The sequence below is a fragment of the Pleurodeles waltl genome, chromosome 2_1, assembly GCF_031143425.1.
Source record: "Pleurodeles waltl isolate 20211129_DDA chromosome 2_1, aPleWal1.hap1.20221129, whole genome shotgun sequence".
Classification (NCBI taxonomy): Eukaryota; Metazoa; Chordata; class Amphibia; order Caudata; family Salamandridae; genus Pleurodeles; species Pleurodeles waltl.
This window is the reverse complement of record NC_090438.1, coordinates 569,706,460-569,731,431: the sequence shown is the minus strand read 5'-3', so window position 1 is coordinate 569,731,431 and position 24,972 is coordinate 569,706,460. Positions and strand designations below refer to the sequence as shown.

The following is a 24,972-nucleotide window of genomic DNA, read 5'->3' as shown; positions in this document are numbered from 1 at the left end:
ACAAATAGCTGTTTTAAAAGTGGACACTTAGTGCAATTTTCACAGTTCCTAGGGGAGGTAAGTATTTGTTTAGGTTTACCAGGTAAGTAAGACACTTACAGGGTTCAGTTCTTGGTCCAAGGTAGCCCACCGTTGGGGGTTCAGAGCAACCCCAAAGTCACCACACCAGCAGCTCAGGGCCGGTCAGGTGCAGAGTTCAAAGCGGTGCCCAAAACACATAGGCTAGAATGGAGAGAAGGGGGTGCCCCGGTTCCGGTCTGCTTGCAGGTAAGTACCCGCGTCTTCGGAGGGCAGACCAGGGGGGTTTGTAGGGCACCGGGGGGGACACCAGTCCACACAGAAATTTCACCCTCAGCGGCGCGGGGGCGGCCGGGTGCAGTGTAGAAACAAGCGTCGGGTTCGCAATGTTAGTCTATGAGAGATCTCGGGATCTCTTCAGCGCTGCAGGCAGGCAAGGGGGGGGTTCCTCGGGGAAACCTCCACTTGGGCAAGGGAGAGGGACTCCTGGGGGTCACTTCTCCAGTGAAAGTCCGGTCCTTCAGGTCCTGGGGGCTGCGGGTGCAGGGTCTCTCCCAGGCGTCGGGACTTTAGGTTCAAAGAGTCGCGGTCAGGGGAAGCCTCGGGATTCCCTCTGCAGGCGGCGCTGTGGGGACTCAGGGGGGACAGGTTTTGGTACTCACAGTATCAGAGTAGTCCTGGGGTCCCTCCGGAGGTGTCGGATCTCCACCAGCCGAGTCGGGGTCGCCGGGTGCAGTGTTGCAAGTCTCACGCTTCTTGCGGGGAGCTTGCAGGGTTCTTTAAAGCTGCTGGAAACAAAGTTGCAGCTTTTCTTGGAGCAGGTCCGCTGTCCTCGGGAGTTTCTTGTCTTTTCGAAGCAGGGGCAGTCCTCAGAGGATGTCGAGGTCGCTGGTCCCTTCGGAAGGCGTCGCTGGAGCAGGATCTTTGGAAGGCAGGAGACAGGCCGGTGAGTTTCTGGAGCCAAGGCAGTTGTCGTCTTCTGGTCTTCCGCTGCAGGGGTTTTCAGCTGGGCAGTCCTTCTTCTTGTTGCAGGAATCTAATTTTCTAGGGTTCAGGGTAGCCCTTAAATACTAAATTTAAGGGCGTGTTTAGGTCTGGGGGGTTAGTAGCCAATGGCTACTTAGCCCTGAGGGTGGGTACACCCTCTTTGTGCCTCCTCCCAAGGGGAGGGGGTCACAATCCTAACCCTATTGGGGGAATCCTCCATCTGCAAGATGGAGGATTTCTAAAAGTTAGAGTCACCTCAGCTCAGGACACCTTAGGGGCTGTCCTGACTGGCCAGTGACTCCTCCTTGTTATTCTCATTATTTTCTCCGGCCTTGCCGCCAAAAGTGGGGCCTGGCCGGAGGGGGCGGGCAACTCCACTAGCTGGAGTGTCCTGCTGGGTTGGCACAAAGGAGGTGAGCCTTTGAGGCTCACCGCCAGGTGTGACAATTCCTGCCTGGGAGAGGTGTTAGCATCTCCACCCAGTGCAGGCTTTGTTACTGGCCTCAGAGTGACAAAGGCACTCTCCCCATGGGGCCAGCAACATGTCTCGGTTTGTGGCAGGCTGCTAAAACTAGTCAGCCTACACAGATAGTCGGTTAAGTTTCAGGGGGCACCTCTAAGGTGCCCTCTGGGGTGTATTTTACAATAAAATGTACACTGGCATCAGTGTGCATTTATTGTGCTGAGAAGTTTGATACCAAACTTCCCAGTTTTCAGTGTAGCCATTATGGTGCTGTGGAGTTCGTGTTTGACAGACTCCCAGACCGTATACTCTTATGGCTACCCTGCACTTACAATGTCTAAGGTTTTGTGTAGACACTGTAGGGGCACAGTGCTCATGCACTGGTACCCTCACCTATGGTATAGTGCACCCTGCCTTAGGGCTGTAAGGCCTGCTAGAGGGGTGTCTTACCTATACTGCCTAGGCAGTGAGAGGCTGGCATGGCACTCTGAGGGGAGTGCCATGTCGACTTACTCATTTTGTTCTCACTAGCACACACAGGCTTGTAAGCAGTGTGTCTGTGCTGAGTGAGGGGTCTCTAGGGTGGCATAAGACATGCTGCAGCCCTTAGAGACCTTTCTTGGCATCAGGGCCCTTGGTACTAGCAGTACCAGTTACAAGGGACTTATCTGAATGCCAGGGTGTGCCAATTGTGGATACAATGGTACATTTTAGGGGAAGGAACACTGGTGCTGGGGCCTGGTTAGCAGGGTCCCAGCACACTTCTCAGTCAAGTCAGCATCAGTATCAGGCAAAAAGTGGGGGGTAACTGCAACAGGGAGCCATTTCTTTACACCTTGCTAAACTAATTGATAGGTTCTTCACATATAACCACAAGACAGCAACATTTAGGGCTTTGGAGTGGGAGGCTCATAAGGCACTCGTGAGGGGCCACTGCATGGGGGTGACTTGCGGGGGGTTCTAAAAGTACTGACAGCTGATCTTTTTTGTTTAGAGAGTGAGATGACAACCCTAGAACGGGAGACAGCACGTCAACCCTGATAATGTCGAGCAGTTGTGCACCCTGAGGGGGGAATATAGAAATTCTGAAACACGATTAGAGAGGCATGATTATGTAAGACGTTTAGCTACTATAGATACAGGAGACCGCACTGGCAAATATTGGCGTGGCTAGTTAAGGAAGATGTGCAGAGACAGCCAATTGGTGCCATACACTTACAGGATGGTACAATATTAAATACAGATACAGCCATCAACTCTACTTTCAAAGATTATCAGTTATTATTTTAGGTTACTCAGCCGCCTCCAACGGACTGCATGCACTAGAAGAGCTGGCACTGCCCAAGCTCTCACTGACTTGCAGGGAGGATTTGGAGGCCCCCCTAGAGTTAGAAGAAATTAAACTAGTCATAAAACAGATAGTCAGGAATAAGATACCGGGCACTGATTGTCTCCCTATTGAATACTAGGTACAAAACATAGCCACATTAGCACCCAAGTTCCTGGAGGTTTAAATGAGGCACACAAGGCAGGTCAGTTGCCCCGTACACTTAGGGAGGCTTTGATAGTGGTCGTACTCAAACCTTGTCATGACCCATTAGATGTACAATCGTATCAGCCATTATCCCTATTGAACTTGGATTGTAAAATCCTGGGTAAATTATTAGCCAACAGGTTACTATTATTCATAGACTGGTGCACACATATCAATCAGGTTTCATCCCTGGTCATAATACATTCATTAATGTCTCACAATTGCCCTGACTTATGGAGCTGACTCCAGATCAAGGCAGGGAAATATGTGCAGTGTCCTTGGATATAGTGAAGGCTACTGATACCCTGGGATGGGGCTTCCTTGAAGCCATGCTCAAGCAGATGGAATTCGGATCTGCTTTTGTGAGCTGGATCACAACACTATATGGCGCCCCAGTGGCAAGGGTGCACACATGTATTACTATATCAGACGCCTTAGCTATCCACAGGGGCACTAGACAGGGTTGTCCATTGTCGCCTTTATTGTTCGCCCTGGCCATGGAGCCCTTGGCATGTGAACTAAGGCTCCAGACGAGACAAGAGGGTGTACCGGTCCACAGTGAGCACCAGGTGATCTCATTATACGCAGACGATGTGTTAGTATTCCTGTGCGACACCCCCTCTACACTCTCCCGCTTAATGGTTCTGATGGATGCTTTTGGGGAGATATCTGGCCTGAAAGTCAATTGGGACAAGTCCTCTATATACTCAATGGCACCCGTACCGGTCCCGGAAAGGTTTCTCCTCCCTGATTGTAAATTAAAGTGGTGCCATGACACTTTTAAGTACCTCGGGGTACAGATCTTTCACGAACCAGATGACTTGAAAGAAGGTAACCTACATAGGGCCTTGAGAGGGATCTGTAGGTTTCTTCCCTTCTGGACTTCCCTTCCACTGTTGCCAATGGACGAGTTGTGATAACTAAGATGCTAATGTGGCCTCAGCTACTATACTATTTCACAACTCTTCCATTATATTTACCTAAGACTTTTTTTTTGTTTTAGGGAAGTGCATAGCCTACTTACAGAAGTGATTTGAGGCAGGGGCAGAAGACGGGTGACCTTGCAGGTATTACAGAAACCACAAACGGAGGGAGGACTCGCTGCACCCAATTATGAATGGTGTTATGCAGCAGCTCAGCTCCAGTGGCCAATGTGGTGGCTTGGGACCAGTGATCCCCCCCCCAAATGGCCACAGTGCGCCAAGGCTCCAGCACTTGGTGGAAAGCAGGCAGATGAAGGTAGCCCGTTTGTGCTGGGAGAGACATGCACTGAATCAAGGTGGGGGGTTACCTTATTCTACCTTGGCCCCACTTTAGCAGACACCGGGTCTGAATACAGTGACTTGTCGAGCTGTTGTGACCAACATGCAGAAGGCCGGCCTTGCTACCATGGGTGCTCTATACATAGATCCAGCCCTTTTGTCATTCCAGGAACTCAGAGATAAATATAATCTGCAGGTTGGTCACTTTCTGACATATTATGCAATAGAGGGACAGATGTTAGTCATGTGGGGAGCAGAGGGTAGAGGGGCTCCTTGTTTCCCGACACTTCACACTCTGCTCACACATGTGGGTACCAGACATGCCATCACCAACATTTATTTAGCTCTGCAGCACAGAGAATTCAAAGAGCTCACACAAGCACGGGCGAAATGGAATACAGTGTTGTCGATGAACCGTGGAACCGGGTGGTGTGCCAAATAAAAGAGGTATCCCGTAAGGTTTGGTTCCATTACACACAGTTCAAATACCTCCATTAGACATATCTCTCCCCGCACAGGATAACTAGAACGTTCCCAGGGCCGAATTCAGAGTGTCTCCGATGTCACACTGTGGGGCAAGCTTTTATCATATGGCCTGAACTGTGAACCACTCCAGCATGCTTGGAACCAGATTGTGACAATCACAAGCAAAATTGCTAATCATACACTGGCCCTCTATCCAAATCATGCTTACAAGGGGGCATACGAGAACGTCAATAGACAAACACATACACAAATTTATTGACTTATCTTTTGTCCTACTTAAGCGTCAAATAGCGATGCACTGGAAGGCACCGCCTGCCCTTAATGTGAGGGAGTGGCTGAAAATGCTTTTGACATGGACACGAGCTGAAGCTGATTATTACCGGAAACTGAAACTACAGGGTGTACCAATACAAGGAGAGGACTGTTGGGATATTTTTGTACTGAAGGTGGAGACCAAAAATGATGAGCGTCCCCCTTGAACATGGTTTGGGTGAAATGCTGATTAGAGGCCCCAGTGTTGGGCAAATTCGTAAAAAAAGGATTTAGGATTGCCTTAGGGGGCTTGATAGACTTGCAATACTTTCATGAGACCAATAATATTAGGCTACCTAGTTGAATCGTAACTGGGAATGCATGAGTCTTCTGTCGTAGTACCCTAACTGTTCAGATAGCAGGTGTGTAGCAAACACTTCAGTCTCATGATTTCTTTTCCCTCTCAAAACTATGTCATAATGTATGTAACATTGAGAAAAACGGTTTTGGTTATTACTTTATTTCTTCGGTCGATACTTTTAGATTATCTTTCTCTAATGGGTCTGTTATCCGATACTTACCTGCAGTTATTAAATTGTATAGCAGTTATACGCGTGAACACCATATATGTTGCCAATGGCCAGTGTGACTCATGTTTTGTTCAAGTTTCTATGAAAAGGAAATAAACATAAATAAAAAAAGGAGTATTTGTGTGTCATCTACTTTGCTTTTGTGAAATAGGGGTTAGACAAGAAATGGGAGAATGGATGGCATTAATTCTGTTTTGAAGGTAGTATAACCCCAGGAGCAACAACAAGGGCTGCCCCATACCCTCCCTGGAATTTTGCACTGATGCTTAAACATTAGTCCAAAGCAGTCATCAGATGCTTCCCCAGCATTGAAGATGGGCAAAATCTGTATTTCCTTGGGGCTGAAAACACATATCTAATGAGGGATACCATACCTACTCTGCCACAAATAGTTTGGGAATTGGAGCCATATGAAATTGGAAGCATTTAAATCGGTCTCAGGATTCAAGATATAATTTTGCAAAAGCTATGCACTTACCATGTGAGAAACAGGCTCTTCCTTTAGAAAGACAGCCCACAAAATCCCTCTTCACATCAACCATACACTCACCATCTTTCATCATCCAAGGGTTAAAGGGTTAGTGGTATATGTGTAAAAGTGAGAAAAGGCTCATTCAACTGGTACTAGCCAATTGGATTGGATGTGAAGTTTGTTGTGGATGACCAGTTTTGTGCATATTGAGTTATGTCTCATATTTTGACGGGAACCCCACTTGCTTTAAATAAAGGCTAAAAACTAGAAGCTAAGTTACTACCAGAGTGGATGTTTATGGCATGAAACCAAGTGAATTATGAGGTAGTGAAAGTATGTGCTCAAGATAAACAATATCAAATATGTCTATATGTCTGCATGCATAGAGCTACTTGGAAGATCACCTGCCAACATGTTACTAAAGATAATGTCCAAAACATGCTCAAAGATTATCACAAGGATTTGCACAAGTCTTGGAAATTTCAGGGTTACTCATAGTACGCTCTATAAAAATTCACTTCTTGTCTCAAAAATCATTCCCTGTATTTTTGACAAGGTCCAAACATTGTCAATAAAACTCCTGCTGTCAATTATGAAGCAGATGCAGCATGCATGTCCCAAGGTACCTGTCCAGTCCCAAGTCCAGGGAGGTCCTGCATAATCTATAAACACGTTTGATGCTTAGTTCAAAGCAATAAAAGGATGAAACATAGACAGTCATAATGAACACTGCCTGGCCCTTGAGAATGGCTAATTGTCTGCTCTTTTAGAAAACCTGTTGTGATAATCTAGTACACACAGATCCCCTCAACACAATGCCACTGTGCTCCAAGGTCTCAACTCTTGAGTATTTCATATCTTGTTAAATTTCAGAGGATATTCTCACGCCCATCACCCTCAACAAAATACTCAAACTTCTTATCAGTACCAGTTTCCAATATCCACTGGGGACACTTACCTCTTGGCTAAACAAAATGTTAGAACTGGGCTCTCACAACATTCACAATGCTGAGTCATAATCTGTGAACCCTAGAGGCAATCTCTAAGGTACACAAGGACAATGACACCTCATACTCAGATAGTTTTACAAGTGGAGAATGATGGAACAGGATTAGACACACAGCTCCAGAAGGATGCCAATCTAGATGAGTAAGAGCATAGCAGTTATCAAGTGTATGCTGCACAAAGATAACATGCACCAAATACTGTTTAGTTAGAACATATCATCAACCAAACTGTGCATTAAATTCCCCTGCCTCTGACCCTTCAAGCTGGATAAGATGTGTAATCCACTGGTTGTACTAACAGAGGCACTGCAAACATTGCAGTCCCCAACTATTCCACTTGACAACTTGGTGCCTTTTTCCAGTAGACTGTGCATAGCCCACAAATCAATCACTTGACTCTCCCTGAGGGACCAAGATGCAGAAAACAAAATCCCAGCAACAGTAAGGAGTATCATTTCTGAAGAAAGTAAATGTGTGGTCTTATTTCACTGAATATGTTTCTGCATCCTTAGTGACCCAACTGGTGCCACCAAGAACTAAGGGGCTCCCATTGCTAAGAAAATGTTATTTGGAACCCGTTCCTTGTTGTGACCGTGGCCCCATGCGACATAGTGAATAGTAGTTGTATGAATCAGGAGAATGGTTGACCTCAATATGTTTTCCCTCACATGTTTTATAACACATTTGCTTACATAGTATGCCGCTTCAATAAAACTGATTCTTGGGGAAGGGTGTGAATGCACACTCAATGAATGCCAACTGCAACACACACTGAGGCCAAACGACATTCACCTTAAACCACAAATAAAGAAAACATGAGATCCTTACCTGAAAACAAGATGTAATCTAAGTCAGCAAGGTATTTATAATCGTATTTAACAAAAGGAAATTTTAAAAAGAGACAAATTAATAGAAGATACCATAAGTAATTCTGAGACTTTTGGTGCATTTATGATTAAATGGTGGAAGAAAAGCTTACCAGAGCTGCCTTCATCTGTTCAGCAAACTGCTGTTCTTGGGTCTGTAACCTGTCCTTCAGCTCTTGTTCTTTGCGTGCCAATTCTTCAGCATGCAACTGCTCTAACTTAGCAATACGCTCTTCTGAAGACTTCTGAGGGTCATAGATGGGCAAAAACACAATGTGTTAAAATCGAAATACTTTATATGAAGAAGTTTTGTTAAATTAACAAGGCAGATCCTCTCCCACCCAAACAAACTGTGATGTAAGAAATAAACGTTTTTTGACTCTTATTATGGGGTCTTATTTGGGGGATTCCTGCAGGGGGCAGACTACAGTAGAGCAGAATGCTTAGGCGTGGTGGAGACTACGTGATTGCTATTATTTTAAATGGGACAAACAAAGAGTAAGCTTGGGTAGCATTTTTGGCTAGCAGACAACACAGCGTGTAGCTGGATGTACACCGCTAAATTGCTCTATGTGATGTAAATGAGCAAGTGGATGTAGCATGCAGATCTGATTAACCAGATGATTTGGTTTAGGCAACTTGAAGGATAAGTAATATGCAATGTGACAAGAACTTCACCCATGATGCTTTTTCTTACATGTCTTTTTGTTTTGGGAGTGTCGGTCTGCAGTTGTGTGTTTTGTCCTTGTTTTTGTATCTCTAACTTACAGAGTCTGGCTACAAAGGGCATTGTCCCTTTCCTTGACCAGGAAGCAGACAGCCCCCAAAACTAGGGTAAGGGTGACAATAGAGTGCAACAAATTGTAATACATCTTACAGGATTAAGTCTAGTAATACTAGACATAACATTATGCTACTTTTGTAAAGTGTTAGTAGCTAGAAAGTGAATAAGCATGAATAGGAGGGTCTATTGCATGCGTTCGGGTCACTCGTCATAAGTGTTTGCAGTGATGCGTGCTGTGTCACGTTTTATCAAAGAGTGATGGCTTTGTTGTTTTATAAATTACCACAGAATTTACCACGAGTTGTGATTTTATGCCCCTGTGTGTGGCTTAAGAACTTCTTTGCACTTACTCAGGTAGGATAGACCTGCACTTATTTTCCTTGCACTGAATAGGGCAGAACAGCCAGCAAGACTGAGTAGGGATCCATGACCCTGAAAAACGCCTGAGACCCACTATGTCTTACAAAAATGGGCAGAAACATGTTGGCTGTATACTAGGTGACTCGAGTAATAATTCTTGAGGTATCACCTTTTACTGATTTTATTATTACCTGTGTTCCCTATTAATAAAGGTGACAAACCAGGGTAACAAAAGGTATTTTTAGTTTAGTGATCTCATACCAGTTTTTATCCAGTGGCTAACTCATGTAAGAACTCCCTTCTGCATTGATCCGTCAGGAGGTTGAGTCTGCCCGAGTGGCACTGTTCTACTGGGGGATGGGGAGAGGAAGCCGATGGCTTCCCCTTCTATAAATGGAATGACCCCACCCCCCCTCCTCAGCGGCTAAGACCCTGTACTTAAAACCTCAAGTGGAGGCTTTCGTAGAAAAGAGAACCAGGAGGTGGTTTTTCTATCTGTAGCAGTCACATTTGGTTGTGTTTTCTTGGATATTTTGAGGATGAGTGACTGTTTTTCCTCCTACTCTCTAATTGTTTGTGATTGAATGTGATCGTACAACATAAATTATTAATTGTATCAGATTAAGATGCTGACTCTGTGAAAGAATATAACATGACTTAGAAGAACTCAGCATAAAAAGATAAGCTACAGGAAAAAAATATACTAGCAAATACATATCATAGATTAATATGTACATATAAAAATTTCAACAAGCACCTAAAGCCACTATTAAACATGAGCCCCCCAATGTCATACACACTGAGTTACTTTTTGCCACCAGACAGCAACAATCTAGTCCCTGTCCTCACCTTCTTACACTGAGGTGCACAGCTCCAAGAGTTTGAAGGTAATAACTGCACTTCGGCTTATTTACAGGAGAGTTACAACAAGGGCTGGCGCCATGCTGGAACAGCTGGAAGAGCAAGAGAAGGGGGACTGGCCACCAGTGCAGCAGTGGAGAGATGAGGAGGATACAAAGCTCCTGGGAAGCATTGGTGTGAGAGTGGTAGCAGTTTACAACTCTAGTCCAGTGGTTCTTTACCTATGGTCCAAGGACTCCTATGGGTCCACCAGGCCTATTCAGGGAGTACGCGACTGATTTACAAAATTAAATAATATTAAAATGAATCAAATAAAATTAAGTTTATATAAAGAAGAAAAATTGAACATTTGAAAACCTTTTCTGTACTTGATGGCAATTACCCGAAATATTAAATATTTGAGCATTTGTTTTGTGTATACTTGTTTTTGGGTATTGTTTTGAGGTCCAAATCATGGAATTTGTTTAGGCTGGGAGGCCCCACCTTTCAATAATCACTCAGTGGGAGTTCCCTGAATCCAGAATTGATTCAGGGGGAGTACACAGAAGGGAGAAGGTGAAGAAGCTCTGCTCCAGTCTATACCAAAATGTTTTTCATGGTATTTCTTTCTTTCTGTCTTTTTCTTTCCCTCAATCTCAGTTCTACATTCTAACATAATTCAGATCCTCTTAAACAAAGAACATACCCATGGGCTTACAACAAAATACTCTGGCTAAAGCTCACCCCATGAGATACATATGCGTATGCCTAATTACATGGGGTCCACAAAAGAGACCATGACTGTGGGGCGGACATTATCCTATCTGGATGTTAATACAGATATAGATATCAAATTTATAGAGTATGAAGCTCAGGCAACGAGACAGTGAAGACCTTGAATATTGTTATGAGCCCATCTGTGATTTTTCATGCAAATTATAATATATTATATCGTAATTTCTGCACTTTTCCGGGCTGAGACCTTACTTCGCAACTAACTTGAGGCCAACCATGCCAGCTGATCCTAGACTATCTACAATATATATGAATTATAATAACCTGATCGTGGGTTCAATGCCCGGCCTCTGGAATTCTGACCAGATATGCACCACAGTTCTCTTATTACCAGGTGAGACTACATTTTCCAATAGCACGCATCCGGGGCTTTCTAAAATAACCATGCCCTACTTCATGGATCTGGACTGGGCAGGGACTACTGTTCATGTGAACCCGGACTGTTACAACATCTTCCACTTACTCACCATGGCTATTATAATATAAAGGCCTTAATGAAATCAGGATATTTCATCTCTGGCGGTCCGCCTGGCTCCCAATAAATTCTTCTGAGCAGGGACAACATCTCCCACGATCATGACACAGCTCACAGAATGTCATGTTACTTTACACCTCCCGCTTGTGTGAACATTTAAGGGACAGCAGGCCAAAAGCTAGCGATCATTGTGGGGGTACACGCAGTAAATAGGTTGCACAGCAAGGTAAGACGTTTGAAGAAAGTGCTCCTCTATAATGTGGGAGGCACCGGATTCCTTGGACGGTATTTGCAAGGGACCACAATTTGACTAGATTACTCTCTTGATATAGTGTGACTACATGGCTCTCCTCCTTACTTTCTACACCAGGTCTTTTCAAGCATAAGCAAGGTTAAGGTAGTGTGTGAATGACGCAGATGTGATTTTACAGGTTTTGCTGGTATTCAGTGATTTGCAGTGATTACCCACTGCGTCTATGGGAGCAGAAGCAGAATCAGATGGCTGAAAATCAGCAACGCTAGCTTCTTCATTGTTTGCACCTTTTAGTCACATGTCTGATGTATACTTGTTGTGAATACTTTTTTGTTGTTTCAAACTGTTTGTGTTGAATTTTTGGCACAACATTAGGTTTATGGATTGCATTTGTCATACGTCAACAGGAAAAACAATACAGTGCTAATGAGGTACACAGTTATGATACAGCCAAGACTTCCTTATACAAACAGTAGATATGAAAGTTTCAAAAGTAACTTTGCAGAATCTAACAGCGTCATGGTGCCATTAAGACACTCTCTCACCACCCACCTAAGGAAACCAAAACCCAAAAAGAAAAATATTTTCACAGTGTACAATATAAAACACATGTGGTAGTACTTGCTTAAGGTGTAGGTCAGGGGACAGAGACTATGGCCCTGATTATGTCAATGGCGGTAATGACGACCTAACGCCGCGGCGACGGCCGCCAAAACATCGTCGCCGTGGCTACATACTGTCTGCCATATTATGACCGTAGTCGGAATTCTGCCAGAAGAATGGTGGAATCCCGGCTACGGTCATGGCGGCGGACGGTGGTGCTGCTGCCAGCAGAAGTGCCACGCCAGTAGACCGCCGCGGACCATATCAAGATCCATGATACGGCCTGGCGGTGTTCTGCTGGCGGATGCTGCTGCTGGCAGCAGGGCCACGTCCTGTCTCCTGCCGGTGGACCCCCCGCAAACAGGTAAGTCGGGTGCTCCGACAGGGGAGGGGATTGGGGGATGTTTTGTGTGTGTGTGTGTGGTGGTGGTGTGGGTGTATGTGTCTGTGTGCGTGCATGCAGGTGTGTGAATGAATGGGTGTGAGTGTGCATGTATGTTGTGTTGTGTGAATGTGTGTATGCTTGTATGTATGTCAGTGTGTGTGGATGTGTGAATGTATGTATGCAAGCGTGGGTGAATGTGGGTATTAGTGTGTGCATGCATGTGTATGTTGGTGCATGAATGTCGTGGGGGGGTCGGGAGGGTGAGGTTGGAGGACGACTCTGAGGAGGGGGAGGGGGCGTAGGAGACCCCTATCACTGTCAGGGAAGGAATACCCTAGCACTGATAGTGCCTACGGCCATGGTTTTCGTGGCGGTAAGAAAGCCACGAAAAACATGGTGGTAGGTAGGTTCATAATCCTGTGGGTGGGAAAGTGACGGCCACCTGGCTGGAGACTGAAGTCTTCAGCCCGGCGACTGTTAACGCCCTGGTGGACAGAGTGGTACATTGGCGGTTTGGCTTGAGCCAAACCACCAATGTTATATTTTGGGGAAAGGTACCACCAGCCTGTTGGCAGTACCTTTCTCCAAAATACCGCCGTCCGCCAGGGTTGTAATGAGGGCCTAAGTCATGAAGTGTTCAGCCAGGCGGTACAGGGGTCAGAGTCAGAAGTTATCTAAACATAAAAGAGGTGAAGTGCACTTATGCGAGCGCGACAAGCAGTAAGTGGGAGTCATTACGATAAATAGGTGATAAGAGCTCCCAAATGATATTCAAAGTTCTTACCCGTGTCCTGAAGGATGTCAGTCACCCATTCCATTATTAAACTTTGCCAGAGTCTAGCATGCCATTGTGACAACAGCGCTGCACCTTTTTTCCAGTTGCCCGCTACAGCCATCTTAGCAGCCCCTAGACAAAGCCACACAATAGATCGGTCCCTTGCAGTTTGATGGCACAGGGAACCAAAGTAACCGAAGCGTAAGCCCAAGGTGGAAGGGATGGGACAGCCCAATATTGTTGCTAAGATTTCAGTCCAGAATGGCCTGATAGTTGGACAATCCCAACAAATGTGCTGAAAATCACCAAGGAGGTCACATCTTCTACAACAAAAATCCGAATTTGTAGGAAAAATATTTTACAGTTTAATGTGATAGAGGTACCAGTCATACAGAATTTTATAGTGGGCCTCCCTAAGTCCCAATGAATGACTGAACCTGGCGATATCATGCCACAACTCCTGCCATTGGGAATCTGAAACTGGGGTGATTAAGACCCCATTCCAGACACTGACATGGCACACTACATCATGAAGAAAGTAGGCATATAAGAAAGAGATGGAACCTTTGGTGCCAGTCATCTGCCTCACAAATTTCTCAAGTGGCCATGAGATGCATATCAGGGCTCAGCACCCAGTGTTTCAACTGGTTGTAGTGATATTGTTCAGTATCTGGTAGCCCGAAATCTTGCTGGCAGTTCTCAGAGGGCGATATGTCCCACCCATGAGAGAGGTCTGATGTCATAAGACATCACCCTTCTCTCCATTTATCAAAGGCACCTGAAGTCAGTGTGGGGGGGGGGAGGCCAGACTGAAATGTATGGGAATATAAGGGGAACGGGAAGGGAAAGTGGTTCACCCAGATGTTCTCATAACCGTGTCCCACACCTTGAGGGTAGTCAAGTGGGTGTGCTAAGCTATGCATTAGGAGGCCTATCTTTTTTCGGTTTACAAAGATTATACCACACATATTTGCCTACTATGGCCCTACCCACGTGGAGCCAATGTTTATTTGATTCTCTCAAAGCCCACACTTTGATTATCTGTAATTGTGCCGCCATATAATATAATTGAACATCTGGAAGCGCTAGTCCTCCTGCTTCTTTCTGTAATCTTAGGTGTTTGTAGAGAAGGCAAGCCCTATTTCCTTGCCATAGAAAGCGGATCACTAATGTGTGGAGATCCACACAAAATTCCCTGGGTATCTCTATCGGGAGGCCTTGAAAGAGATATAGCACCCGTGACATGACTAACATCTTGATCAGATTGATTTTCCCCAGCCATGAGAAATAAATGGATACCCATCGTTTAAAATCTTCTTTAAGTTGGAAGAGCAAAGGGGGAAAATTAGTGTGGTATAGGTTGGAAATCTTAGGGGTGAGTTTGATTCTTAAATACGTAATGTCTCTTTTCACCCACTTAAAGGGAGCTAGGGCTGCCATCTCAGGGGATGGAAGGGTGAGGCTCAGAATGAAGGCTTTGTGATGTTTGATACAGTAACCTGATACAGTCTCATAGGTTGATAATTCAAGTTGTAGGGCCTCTTGAGAAGTGGTGGGAGCAGTGAGGGACAGCAGTACGTCATCTGCAAAGAGCGATATTTTAAGTTCATAGGAGCCAAAGGGAACACCTTGTATCTCTGGTGTAACTCATATTTTCGCCACCAATGGCTTTGTGCTAAAAGCCAACAAGAGTGGCAAAAGTGGGCAGGCCCGCAGTGTGCCAAGTTGTAATGAAAATATTTAGAGCCCACTCTGTTGACCACTATATGCAACACAATAGTTTGCCTGAACCATATGGATAAAACGTTCATTAAAACTGAATTTACGAAGGGTGTGAAAAAGGAAAGACCTATCCATCCGGTTAAAGGCCTTCTCCGCATCTAGGGCTACTAGGACAGCTGGAAGTTGTTTTTTGGTTGCCTTCAAAACAAGGTGGATCACACTTCTAGGGTTATGATGTGTTTGTCTCCCCTCGATGAATCCCTATTGATTGGGGTAGACTAAGTCAGGCAGAATTCCCTGGAGCTGGGATGCTAATATTTTAGTGTAAAGCTTAGCGTCCAGATTAAGCAAAGCAATAGGCCTGTAACAAGCACACTGTTGAGCTTTATGCGGTTTAGGAAAGAATGAAATAAGCGCTTCACTCAAAGTGGGGGTGACCAGTGTAATAGTAGCCATATGATTAAAAAGGAGCGTGAGCTGTGGAACTAATTTGACACTGAAGGTCTTAGAAAACTGTGTTGTAAACCCATCAGACCCTGGGGATTTATGTGGCTTGAGAGAGGATACAGCCTCCTGAATCTCACCCTCCTTTATCGGGCTGCTCAAAGTTTCATTTTGATGAGCTGTGACTTGAGGTAGGGTCACTCATTTAGGTAGGCCATTTGAGCCTATTCATCTACTGGTTCAAAAGTGTATGGGGCTTTGTATAAATCCTGAAAGGCCTGATTTTTGTCTCTTTCAGATGAGGAGTCTTTATGTATGAGGCCGATGTATGTTTTTTCATGTTTAAGTCGCAGTTGGTGGACTAGATGAGTGCCCACTTTGTTTCCCCTTTCATATATTAAGTTCTTAAGTCGGAATAAGGTGAACTCTGCCCTGCTGCCGTAAATCCAGTTTAGTTTGCCCTGTAAGGCCATAACTTTCCTTTGATGCCCTAAGGTGGGGTTATATTTATGGGTGGGCTCAGCTAGGTGGAGCTAGACCTCTAGTTTCATTCTACTTGGGTTTTCTGATTAGCAAGTAGGCTCGCAAGAGATATACATTTACCCCGTATCACAGCCTTAAAGGCGTCCCAGGTGGTTGATATATATCAGTGTTTCAAGGATCATTCTCCCAGAAATACTCTAATAGATTTCCGTAGCTCGTCGCACAACATCCGATCTCTTGGTAAAGGACCCTGGGAAGAACATTTGTGAAGTTTAGGAGTTGGAGCACACCAGTCAAATGTAAGGCCCCACCAGAGCATGGTCCGAAATCGCAACCGGATAAAATTTTACATTTCAAAGATTTTGTTTTAGGGATCGGCTAATGAATACATGGTCTAGGCAGGAGTATGTATGGTGGGGGGGGGGGGGGGTGTATAATCCCTAGCAGTTAGATGGAGTATGTGGCAAGCACCAAGCAAGCCGAGGGAGTGAAGTGTATGTTTAAGTGCCTTTGTAACCCCTCCTGTATTTGCTCTCTGCGCGTATGTGCTGTCCAATTGTGAGTCGCAGACCAAGTTAAAGTCCCAAATAAGTATAATGTCACCTTCAGCAAAGACCCCTAATAGCAGGAGGAATGAGTGGAGAAAGGTAATTTGTGCTGAGTTTGGGACAGATACTGTCGCTATGGTACACATACAGCCCCTTGACTAATAGAATCCTGCCATATTCTTATCTGTTTTGTGGGCTTGAGGTTGGAATAGGAGAGAAGAGTGAACAAGGAGGGCCACTTCCTTATGTTTAGTAGGTGCAAAGGAGCAGTATACCATTGGGTATGCTTTGTGTTTCAGTCAAGATTCATTAGTCATGTCGTTGGTCTAAGAGGTATTTCCAGAATTTGTCTCTCTTAGAGGGTGATGTAATAAAACGTGTAGTATGCAGAACTGAGCATTTAAGGATATGTCATAGTTGGGAGAAATCTCTTTAGGAGGCACTCCTTTTGCCTCTCTAGCCCCCAATGAACCAAAAATCATCAAGAAGATACACAGGAAACTAAAACAATAATAAAACATTGAAAAACAACAACAGTAACAAAGGGGAACCTGTTTCCCCAATTCAATAAGAACATGTTGGCAAGATATAATCCTTGCATACTACTCGTTTGATTTCCAACACCATGGTGTGGGAGCCATTGTCCGCCAGTAGGGATGGCATTAGAATTGGTAGCTGAAATCCTCTTTTGGTCCGCTGTATCATCGGGGTCTGAAATCTGAACTCCTAGCAGAACCGCACCTTGGTGTGGTTTATTTTTACATGTAAAAGCCTAGCCAGACGGGTATGTCCACCAGTATTTAATATTGCTTTGTCGTAGCTTGTCAGTAATTGGCTTAAATTGCTACCTCCTGGTTAGAGTGGCAGGAGCAATGTCCTGGGACAGTGAACATGACGTCCCTATGTGCAGCCTGCAGGATGACTTCTTTATTCTTGAATGAGTGGAGCTTTGCCAGGTCGCCCCTGGGGTTCTTCCCTTTGCCCTGAGGAGAGGTGCTGACCCAGTGGACTCGTTCGAGATTGATTTGTGGATCGGAACTGCCAAGCAGTTCTGAGAAGAGCCCCACAATGAATGCTCCGAGGTCTGGTCCTTCTCCGCCCTCCTGTATGCTGCAGAGATGGATGTTGTCCGGGTTGGACCAGTTTTCTAGGTCCTCGCATTTTGGAACTGTGGCTTATAATTGTTATTGAGGAGGGTGGGGGAGTTAGGCAAGACATTTACACGTTGTTTGGCAGGTGTTCTTGAGATCTAGAGCTCGAGCTCCGACTGAACCTGGAGGATGGACAACTTGGAGAAGAGGTCAGCATGGAGTGTCTCCAAAGAGGCCGCAAGGTCAGTCTTAAGTGCCGACCGCAGCTTTTAAGGTATGACGAAAAGTCCTCTTTAGTCAGCGCCGTGTCACTTTCAGGGTTTGTAGGTAAATGTGGGCTTCAGGTTTCTGAGGGCTAAAAATAGTGCAAGACTGTTTGAATGAGTCATTTTGGGAGGCATGCAGATTAAATACGACACACCACTCTACGTGGAGCCAACAGGAAGACACCCAAGGTCTATTAAACTGTACAGCGGAGGCAATGGGCAGCTGAGCTCAATTTTAGCGTGGTTTGACAGTCACTAAAATGTGTCAAACTCAAGAAAGAAGAAGGACTGCTGAGTAGAAAAACCCCGCAGAGAAGAGAAGGGGACAGCAAATAACTGGGCCATAGCACCCCGTCTCCTGTTTCAAAAAGCTGCAAGAGAAGAAGCAACACGTTTTGCAAGACCAGCGACCCCTGAAAAGCCTCCAGAGGACTGCCTGCTTCACCGAGGACCAAGAAACTCCTGTGGATGGTGGACCTGTCCAACAAGAAGACAAAGAAACCATCTTTAGAGGGACTCTCACCTCACTCCAGAAGCGTGAGTCCAACCTACTCTGCACCTGATTCCCCCGGCCTGTGTGCAGAGAAACCAACGAGCCAGAGAGCATCCCATGCGATTCCGACTACGTGTCCACCCTGGGCTGACCTCTCCAGACCCCCATGACGACGCCTGAAGAGGGAATCCCGAGGACCCCTCTGACTGCATCTGTCCGGGACGAAGACATCCGTCACCAGGAGAAGCAATGCACCCGCTGCCACTAGGTCCGTGAGAAACCAACCACTGGTTCAGCAATGACCAGCAGGCTGCCCTCACCCTTGCCCAGTCGGCGGCTTGCCTGAGAAGCCCTCCATGCCCTGCCTTCAGCGCCTAAGTGACCCCCAGGTCCCTCCATAGAGTTCTAATGAGAACCCAATGCCCTGTTTGCACACTGCACCCGGCCGCCCCTGTGCCACTGAGGGTGTGGTTTTTGTGCCTATTTGGGGCCCCTCCAGTTCTCCCTCAAACTCACTGGTCTGCCCTCCAACATGGGTACTTACCTGCAAGCAGACCGGAACCGGAGTACTCCTGTCTCCATAGGGGCCAACGTTATTTTGGCTCCGGTTTCACCCCTGCACATAACCGGCCCTGTGATGCTGTCACTGGGTGTTTGGGGTTAACTTGAACTCCCAACGGTGGGCTACCTATGCCTCGGAGATTGAACCTGTAAGTGTGTTACTTATCTCAAAAAATATACTTTACTTACCTCCCCTAAGAACTGTTGAAAATTGCACTGGACTGGACTGTTCCCATGAACAACAGGGTCAAGACTGATTTGCATATGGCTGGGTCCAAACTGGGGTGGCATGGTGAGCAAAAGAACGATGGATTAAACCCAGAACTGTGACTGGTGGTGAGTGTTTGCATTGTTCAGCACTCCATCCATCATCCTTTTGTGTTGCTAAAGTTGCCCTGAGCGGGAAGGGTATGCCCAGACGTGGGCCCCTTTCTCACTGTGCCACTGGATTCAAGCTAGATTGGCTGATGAAGGGTGATACCCTGAAACCGGTCCTAGGATGCTTGTTTCCGGTCCAGGCAGGGCGTGGCCTGGCAGTTCGGGCTGGACTATTCCCATGAGGAACAGGGTCAAGACTGATTTGCAAATGGCTGGGTCCAAACTGGGGTGGCATGGTGAGCAAAAGAACGATGGATTAAACCCAGATCTATGACTGGGGGTGAGTGTTTGCATTGTTCAGCACTCCGTCCATCATCCTTTCGTGTTGCGAAAATTGCACTGTGTCCACTTTTAAAATAGCTTTTTGCCATTTTAAAGAAAACTGTGTACATTGTTGATTCCATTCAAAGTTCCAAGTATTACTATGCAAAGTACCTTAATGTACTTACATGCTAAATTAATTTTGTGATTCTAGAAATAAATTAACAAAAGAATATTTTTCAATACAAAAACCTATTGGTCTGGAGTTAAGTAATTGAGTGTGTGTTTTCACTTATTACTTGTGTGTGTACAACAAATGCTTAACACTACCCTCTGATAAGCCTAACTGCTTGACCACACTACCACAAAAATAGACCATTAGCATTATCTTTTATTGCCTCTGTCAAGCCTCCTGGTGAACCCCTGGACTTTGTGCACACTATATCTCATTTTGATACAGTATATACAGAGCCAGCTTCCTACATTATCATTATCTTTTTAAGCTCTCTCATGGTTGGAACTTTTGTTTTACAGCTGGGAGAGGTTATGTGTTATGGGCTTTGTTTGTAATATCTCTGCAACAAGCCTGCTAGCCTTGAAATTGTTTAATGCACTACACCCTCTAGCTATGGTTACATTGCATTACTTTCTCCCATTCTTTTTCTCATGTGGTTATGCTCTCTAAGGGCTGGTTACACGACCATGTTTCTTCCACATGCTATTTTTCTTGTGGTGCTCTCTATGGGCTCTTCTGAGCATTACAGTCAACATACTATAATATTTGCAGCACAAAAACGTGCCCCACAGTGCTATGCAGGGCATTATTCTTACAAAACAGTTTTGCTGGTAAGTCAGCCTGTGGTGGTCCTAGGACAAAGGGACCGCCTTCGAAACACTCTCTGTCTACAACATTGCTGGGTCACCACACTAGGTTATTGCGGACCCCAAAATAATAGCCCCTACCACCATTCAGTGTCTTTAAAGCTTTCTCATGACTTTTGTTTTACAATGGGGAGAAGTTTTGTTTTAAAGGCCTTGTTTGTAATATCATTGCAGTTGGCCTTCTAGCCCTATACACACCCTTTAGAGGCTAAGTATATGGTTACACTTTATTATTTTCTCCTGTCTTTTTCCCGGGGGTATGCCCTCGAGGGGCTAACAATATGATTACATGACCATGTTTCTTACAAATTATATCTTTGTTATGGGGCCATATAAGGGCTGCTTTTAGCATTACAGTCTAATGCCAAAAGTGTATTTATGATAAAGGTTTATATGATAATTGTATATGCTTTACTAATCTCTTCTTATTGCAATTCTGACCATGATTCAGGCCAACTTAACATCTTTATTACACTATGACTGTTTCAACACTCTTGATAGGTTTGGGTGACCTTTCTAGTTTATTTCCCCTCTCTGGCTGTCTCGTGTCTGTTTTTGGGGGAATCGTGTTAGCCAGCCAGCAACTCTGATGGTGGGGTGGTGAAAGTGGTATTCTATTGGAATTAGCATGTCAGATTTAAATTACGATGCTAAAGGGCAACATTTTCATTTTTTGCTGCAGCTAGAGGAAGAAGATAAATGGAAGTGCTTTAGTTTTATGCAGAGTCACTGGAATTATATGGCAGGAAAAGACGAAATTATGAGGCAGGGTTGACCAATTTATGTGGCGAGAAGAGTCCATTTATGCATTTACAATGCCAATAGCTCTAACTCAAGCAAATGCGAGACCTACTGCATTGCAAATGCTTGTCTGCATTTGCTAGTCGCACTAGCCAACAAGGAATGGAAGAGGGAGAGAAGGACCAGTGACACCAGGCAGAACACCAGCCCGCAAATCTCCAGCCACCGGAGCCTCTCTCTGCCATAATAAATTCTTATCCCTCCGTCCCACACACACAGGGTCTTTTGAGGGCTCAGTGATGATTAGAAGGAGGGTTTGCAGGACTTAAAAGAAGGGTCCAGACAGCTGACATATACATAAGAAGATTACATACTTAACATATACTCACTTGTTTTCATGTTGATTTAAATTTGTTTCCAGTGATTTGCAAATTGTGACTCTAGACAAGCAAGTGCATATTTTACAGCTGTTTCATTTAGTATTTCATTCTGGATACATCCAGCCTTTAGCCGCTGTACTGATGGGCAGATTTACAAACTAGCCCAGTAGTTTTGGATTCAGACTTCATGGAGTAAAGCACAGAAGTGCACCTGTATACGAATTAGTGCATACATGGATGTAAGATATTGTATAGTTAAGCAGTGCAAATGGATTCTCCTCTTGGTGCCTCGGGCATGGCATGTAAATACCAGACTTCCTCTTATCGGCAGGTACACGAGCAAGTCCTTAAACCTATGCTTTATTTTTAGTTCAGGTAGATCCGGAAAGCAATTGTTTAGTTCAGAAAGTGTATTAAGATGTAAAACATTTTATACAGGAACAGCACAAGCAGTAAAGTAAATATAAAGAAAAACCTAAATTGTCAGTGTCATGTACAGCTGGCCAGCCAGTCTGTACTGGATGTGCTAACAGGCATATAAATACAACAGTAGCCTTATACTATACAGTACCTCTATTCGATTTGACTGGAGTGTGATTAATGATCATCATGCAGCAAAAACTATGCTTAAAGTTTTGTCTGGGCCTTTAGTACTATGCCACGTAAGCTCCAATGACCACCTGGAATTTCGGTTTGTTGTGTTGTGACTTGGTCATATCTAAAGACAAGCTACTTCTTTAACAATGGACCAAGGCTATTTTATTTATTAAAAGTGAGGGAGAGGTGCATTTGTTTTGAGGCAATATATGCCCTCATACACCCTTCAGACTCAATTTAAACTTTTGTGCCAATATATGGAGGTTGAAGGGATGAACTGGTGTAACAATGTTAACATAATTCCAGCGTCTTCTTGTGACTTAAGCCATCTTTCGGGTGATTCTACTAGACAAACTGGTCGTGAACAGTGGCGGTAGTAAGTTTATCTGATTCTCATGGCGATTCAAAACGAGCCGTAGCTGTGTATCAGAGAATCCACGACTTTTCTTCAGGAAATCTCCCCTTGTATATATATTTACATATTGTTTGATTATGCTTCTTGTCTGTAGAAGTGGGCAAGCCCTTAAAAGCTAGAGCCAGATGCCAAGCCCTGGCTGGGCTCGGTGTCCCCATAGACCCTCAAGCCCAAAATAGTTCAAGCCCAGCCCCTTCCCCCCCAGTCGAGAAACAAACACTGACACATTTTCTACTGGCATCATTTACTAACAGAGAATGCAATAGTGATGGTATTTTTTATGTTGTAACAGCTTATTGGTTTTCACAAACAGTGAAAAGCAGCATTGTGCTACAACTCTAAAAACACCAACACAAATGCACTGGCTTTTAGCACGTTTGTCTAAAACATGGGTACTTGCAAAAATGTTCCCAGGGAACAAAAAATGTGGTCTGTGATGTGACCGAGGGTCGCATTGATGGCAGACAATAGTGGCAGTTGGTCGAGGGGGTTGAATGCAGGAAGGGAGGGTGCAGTGTTTGTCAGCAAGGTGGGTGTAGGGGAAGTGAAGCATATACATCCATACATCAAGTGGCTGAATTGCACAATGAGAAACCAGAAAACCTGGGATTAAACCCAGCTTCCCCAACTATGTGATCCTAAGCAATAATTTGATTTATTAAAGTGTAATGTTGTTCATGTATAATAGGAACCCAGGCCACCCAAAGAGTGCACACAACAACTGACTTGCCTCCTATTTCACTACTGACATTTTTGTCAAGGTGGTGGGAAAATATGAATTTAGAAACATTAATGTTTGAAAACTATTACTTAAAAAAAATATTCTTCTCAATGCACTGATATAATCTGATGTACGAAGGTTCTGCATGTTAATTAAATACACTTTTTGAATTTTTAAGAGACTATAATACTTTTGCTGCAAGATGTCTTGAAAAATTAAGGTGTTCCTAAAGTTACTTCCCTTCTTTAACATCAATTGACCTTTAAATGCTTACCAGTTTAACATATTTTTAATGTTTAGTGCTGACTACCCAGTACTGCTGTTGGCCAGAGGAGCCACATGTAAAGGTCAGAAGGGCTGAATACAGCCATGGGGCGTGCTTTGCATATCAATGGTCTAAGAGATGGTACGGCCATGTTGGTGTTTTTAGGCTGAGCGCGCACCCACTTCCAATCGGTTGTTTTCTATTGGGCTTTTAAACACACCCAAGTCACGCCTATCACTTTCAATCGTTCGTTGTCTTGCCTTTTAAAATTCCCTTGATTTCATTTGTGAAAAGCATGCTTACGTTATGCCTTTTTGAGGGTTAGCCCTCCTCAAGAGCACCAGCAAATTACTGAAAACATACGCAGCCCCATGTTTTCCGCATGGTTTCTGGACTACTTTTTCTTTTTATTTCCTACACAGTACAATCTCGCTCAGCAGTAACTGAGTGCCCTGCATGACTAACAGTTTACGTCTATTTCTTATCCAAGCGCTCCTTAGCGAATTCAAGGTTTTACTCAGCCCCACTCGTTGGAAACAGAGCTTCCGAGAGCTGAAGTAATGTTCTTCAATGCAGAACAAAAGTAAGATTCTGATACACTCAGCAGCTGGTGATGCTTCTCTCACTGCCCCCCCAATCCCACTATCACCCTTCCATGTGTGCATCGGCTCCTAAAATATCTCACAGGCATGAACTAGATTTGCACGCGGGGAGGGGAGGAGCTCGAGCACCCAATGAGCAAAGGGTCAGCGTTTGCACTTTATTCAAAGTGAATCTGAGGCATTGGTCTGCAAGGCAAATACCCTTTGAAAAGATTAAGTATTTATTAAAATAACAAAGGTGGACTTGGGACTATCCTTTTTCCCCTTTCTTTGTTCAGTCCTTAGTGACCCCTGTAAATATATGTTTCTGATGATTACATGGTGGTGTCGTGCACACGTAGTGATTTATCGTGAGATCGGGTAGTTGTTCTGCTCACTTTTTTTCTTTCTTCACTTGTGAGTGTTTCACATTTTTTTGATGTACTTATGGTTACATGTTTATGTCTTTTTTAGGTGTCCCCTTCTATCTGTTCTGTCCGGATGAGACCCTATATTATGTAAAGGGTCGAAATGTCGTCGACTGTACTGAGAATGAACCTAAGATGTGACACTTTGAGACACATTAGGTCACCAGTATGGATGTGAATTAGTTTAGGTCTTTCTGAGTGAGACTGGAAACCTTTTTACACGTGTTAACGTGTCAATGTGTATGTTTTTTTTATATAGGTTTTGGATCCACGGTTTTCTCTAGGGTTGCTACACTGTCATATGTAAATTTTGCATAATATATTAGAACGTTTTTTGGTTTGTAGTTTATTATTTATTTTGTTAGCGTTGACAAGGCTTCCCTTTTCAATGTCTCAAACTACTGGAAATATAGCAAAAATTCTGAATTTATGATATCGCATATTCATATATGTTCCGAGAAGAAATACTGTTCCTTTAAAAATTGGTTTGGAGTCTGGAATAATGATG

The 24,972-nt window shown here is 44.5% G+C and overlaps 1 protein-coding gene across 3 annotated transcripts in view; it reads right to left on the bottom strand.

Moving 5' to 3' along the window:
• The window catches only part of GOLGA4 (golgin A4), a 758,002-nt gene that overhangs the window by 341,639 nt on the left and 391,391 nt on the right, over positions 1–24,972 (bottom strand). For all 3 annotated transcript variants that reach the window (XM_069215119.1, XM_069215129.1, XM_069215138.1), the window contains one exon: positions 8,051–8,182. In XM_069215119.1, coding sequence (XP_069071220.1) covers positions 8,051–8,182 — 132 coding nt within the window. The remainder of the gene's footprint in view (positions 1–8,050; positions 8,183–24,972) is intronic.